General features: G+C 39.3%; 1 protein-coding gene across 1 annotated transcript in view; it reads right to left on the bottom strand.

The window, feature by feature from the left end:
• Positions 1-904, bottom strand: part of LOC111875106 (pre-mRNA cleavage complex 2 protein Pcf11-like) — a 2,464-nt gene extending 1,560 nt beyond the window's left edge. The window contains exons 1-2 of the mRNA XM_023871170.1: positions 687-904; positions 292-518 (exon numbers count right to left, since the gene is read on the bottom strand). Of these exons, the coding sequence (XP_023726938.1) occupies positions 292-436 (145 nt within the window). The 5' untranslated portion in view covers positions 437-518; positions 687-904. The remainder of the gene's footprint in view (positions 1-291; positions 519-686) is intronic.
• Positions 905-4,280: the final 3,376 nt, after the last annotated feature.

The following is a 4,280-nucleotide window of genomic DNA, read 5'->3' as shown; positions in this document are numbered from 1 at the left end:
CAAGAGTACTCTCGTACCTTTGCATGTCTCAGACATTTTCATTTATTCTTATAAGGAAACTGTTTTCAATTTATATCACTCCTACTACAACGTTTTTCTAACGCAAATGTTGCATAAATCAAGGACTTATAGCTTGCTATGTTACCACTTTCCATTAACAACACACCATTAAGATATATTGGGAGCATGCAGAGGCTCTAAGCTGAATAAAAACGCCTATTTTTTTGGCTTCGTGACCTGGTAACCTTCACCCCATCCTCAAATCCATTAGAAACAAATTGCATATCATACCTCCTTCCTCAAAGTCTTCAGTTTCTTCAAACTGGATCCAATCTGAGGCAGCATAATACCACTCTCTACTCTGAGCTTTGCGAGTATTGTCCTTGTCACGCCTGTTTTGCCGGAAATGCCAATCTAAATGTTGGCGGTACTTCATAGTCTGTTCCGGAGGGAAACATATCCCGCAGGAACTACACTGAATACCAGAGAACAGGATAGCCACTGCACCAGGCTGACGTCTAGAAGTAAGACAATAACAACAGAGTTAATAATAATACAAAACCAATCAAGAAAGCAGAATTCTGAACCTCATGCTTATAACAACTTAAGTCTACTGCATATCAGTCGTTCAGCAACATAATTCTTTCAAAATGAGGACAGAAGTAGTTTAAACGGTAAATACTTACAATTTCAATGTTTCAGGCTGCCCAAAGTCAACGGTCTTTATAGACTTTGCTTCTTCCTCCTTTTTACTATCTGCATCAGATTTTGTGGCCTGTGGAACAATTCCCGCTGCCACCAGCCTCTGAAATAGCTCAGCTACATTAATTTCAGCAGGAAGGAATGGGATGTTGCTTAGGCCAGGACCATGTAATCGTGACTCTGGAACACCTATCACAGAAACATTTCAAACTACCACAAACCGACTGTCAGCGCAGTAACATTTGTGTCACAGGGTGGTCTGACCATGTTGCTGTACATACCAGGTACAGAGTCTGGAACCTGAGGGGGCAGTTCCTGAGAACCTGACTGACAATCTTGAGAGCTCTGTTCCACTCGGTAACCAAAACCTGATGCTGGTGCCATCATAGTTGGCTTATTGTTTATTGTTATTAAATAACTCCACAAATCCTGTACAGTGGCTTTAGTGCCCATAGGATATAGAGCTAGTCAAACTTATACAATCTCATACAAAACATAAAAAGATACATGGTGTAACATTAAATCAAGCCATATCATAACAACATAGATTCATACACTGTTAGAAATACAACCTTTTACTTCTTACTACTCCAAGTTCATTCGTCACAATCATTAAACATTAATCATAAAACAATATCACATAATACTAAGTAATAAACATAATTAAAATTAAAAAATATAACATACAGTTAATCCCATTTACATCCAATCAGTATTTACAAATTATTTTGATTAAAAAACTCCTCTAATGAATAAAATGATCATGATATCTCTTTAATGCTGGTTTAAACAATTCAATTTTACATGATAATGATTTTATATTTATAGGAAGCTGGTTAAATATCCTCATTCCAATAGCATATGTCCCTTCATTATATATTGTTAATCAAGCTCATCAATATTTCAAGATAAAGAAAGCAATCTTCTGGGATGTGGCACCATGTAAATATTGTGTTAACCCAGTGGTTCTCAAACTTTTTACCTCTGAGCCCCCCTTGACAAGAGAAAATACTCTCAGGCCCCCATCCTGTTTCTTTTTTATCAAAATAGAAGTCTTGGTATGTTGACATTTTATTCAGTTTATTTTGTGTTTTTCTACATACTATTTAGTAGTAGTTTTACTCAAAATTAAAGTATCACAATATTATGTCTACAATAGAAATTAGTTTTAACACTTGCAATTAACCAAAATATGTACTGAAATGAAATGATATTTAACTAACAAGTATTTAATTTTTTTCTGCAAAGAAAATCAAACATTTAAATGTCAAAGTTCAGTGTGATGGATGGGCCCGCTTTTGAGAACAAAGTTTATCAAAACGTGGTGTAATATCAGAAATGGCCACTCTTTAACTTCTTTAGCAATATTTAGCCTTGAACGATACTTTGACTTTATAGCTGCCAAAGCAGAAAGGGATGTCTCGCATAAGTAAGTTGTTGCGAAAGGAATCAGGATCTTCAATGCCTTTTGCTCAAAGCTGGGAATTCCTTACCAATATGTATCCAGAACTCCAACAAAGACAATTCCTTAAATTTACTTTTAATGAAGTATCATAGTGAGATCGATGAGTAGTTCTTGCTCATTTACATTCAGAGATGATGGCCCAGGAGCATTTTCGAATGGATTTTTAATCCAATTAAATTTATCAAAATCATTGCAAAAGTATTTTTCGAAATGAACTTTCAATATTATGAGATGATAGTAGGCAGCTTTCTATGTCCATTGGAAGCACTGGATTATCAGTGTCTTGTACCATTGACACCAGAGTAGGGAACATGTCTAGCGTGTCACTTTCCATACTGTTTCTCCAGAGCTCTGATTTTCTCATGAATGCCTTCACTTTGTCATTCCAAGAAAGCACAGTTGCCTCGTTCCCTTTAAGTGAAGTGTTGAGGATATTTAGTTTGTCAAATATATCTGTGAGGTAAGCCATTTTCAATAAAAAATCCTTGTTGCTGATACTATCTGCCAGTGAGTGATTTTCCCAATTTAAAAAACAGAACACCTCATGCCTCAGCTTAAACATTCTCTTTAATACCTTGCCTCTTGAAAGCCATCGAGCATCATTAAAAAACAACAGAGCAGTGTGTTCGGCACCCATTTCTTCACACAGCATTTTAAAAAGTTTAGACTTCCGAGGATTTCAGAGGATGCAGCTGCTGCCAAACAATCAATGCTGTCTCTAGCATACGCATTTTATTATTGCCGGTAAAGAGAATAATTATTAGTTATTTTGAAATTCATGATAATTAGAGCCTGTACTCAACAAAAGTTTTCTATATGTATTTTTATTTTTTGTTACTTTTCTAATTGATTTATGGCAGTTTTAATTTTTATCTGTAGGAAAGTATGATGCGCCCCACTTTCAAGCATTCGCCCACCCCCTGGGGGTCGCGACCCACTGATCTATATGGATTAACATTTGAGAAAAAACAAAAGATGTGAATGACATGAAAATTGTTTATGATAGGTTGGTATGTGCAATATCGTGGATAGGCAGAAGTGTCCGATTATGATACTGTCGCGTATCGGGCGTATATCGCGACAAATAAATTCTCGATGTATTCGATGTAGCGAATTTTATTTCACATTCGCTCTTACAATCACCCAAATTACAATCTGACGATTACTGCTATCTGCAGTATCACAAATAGTACACTCCAAATGCCACAATACAACTGACTGGTTGCTGGCTAACTCGACGATAGGTCCAGGACTCGCTGACTGACTCAGTACAACTCTGCGGTAGCCACACTAGAACTGACTGTGAATAGCCTTCGCTGCTCCGTATGTAGCCTCGATCGGACAGTACGGGAAAACGGCCACGTAATAGGCACCCTTTTTGCCTGGCGCTGTGTTGCTATGTAACGCTAGCGGAAGTAACCGCTGTTACTATCGTAACGTCGCCGCTGTTGACTCGCGTTGCCTAGCGACCGCGATATCCCTCGGTGACGTCACCGCGGAGGGGAGTGGCGGGGCGGGAACTCGCCTATTACCGTAAGAACGCGAGCGTTACGTTACCGCCACGTACCACTGGGGAGGTGGGGGTCAACATGTCACAATATTTTCAGAATGAAAAGAATGCAAGACATACGTGGTGTGTTCAAAAAGTATCGAACATTCTTTTTTCCCGCGTAAACCAATGAAGCGCAGGAGGCCCCCTTCGGTGGATGTGGAGGGGGCATTCATGTGCAGTCATGATTTTTTTCCCGCCCGCAGAAAGCGTCAGTCGCAGCCAGTCGGCCTATGAGTGAGGACATGTAGTGAGCGCTCGTCGGATTCCAGTAAGGTGTAAAATGACTGAACAACATGAGCAGCGATATTCCATCAAATTTTGCCAAAAGCTTGGCGATACCCAAATGGAAACCATTCACAAGATTCAACAGGCTTTCGGGGACGATGCCATGAGCAACTCACGGATAAAGGAGTGGTACAAACACTTCGAAGATGGCCGCACATCAGCAGACAGCGAACCGCATTCAGGCAGATCCTCAACAAGCTGAAATGAGAATGTCATTGAGCAAGTGTGAACTTTGGTCATGGAGGACCGTCGTTATCACAGTCCGAGAACTTGCGA

This window comes from Cryptotermes secundus, unplaced genomic scaffold (assembly GCF_002891405.2).
Source record: "Cryptotermes secundus unplaced genomic scaffold, Csec_1.0 scaffold5135, whole genome shotgun sequence".
NCBI lineage: Eukaryota > Metazoa > Arthropoda > Insecta > Blattodea > Kalotermitidae > Cryptotermes > Cryptotermes secundus.
This window is presented reverse-complemented; position numbering and strand designations above follow the sequence as displayed.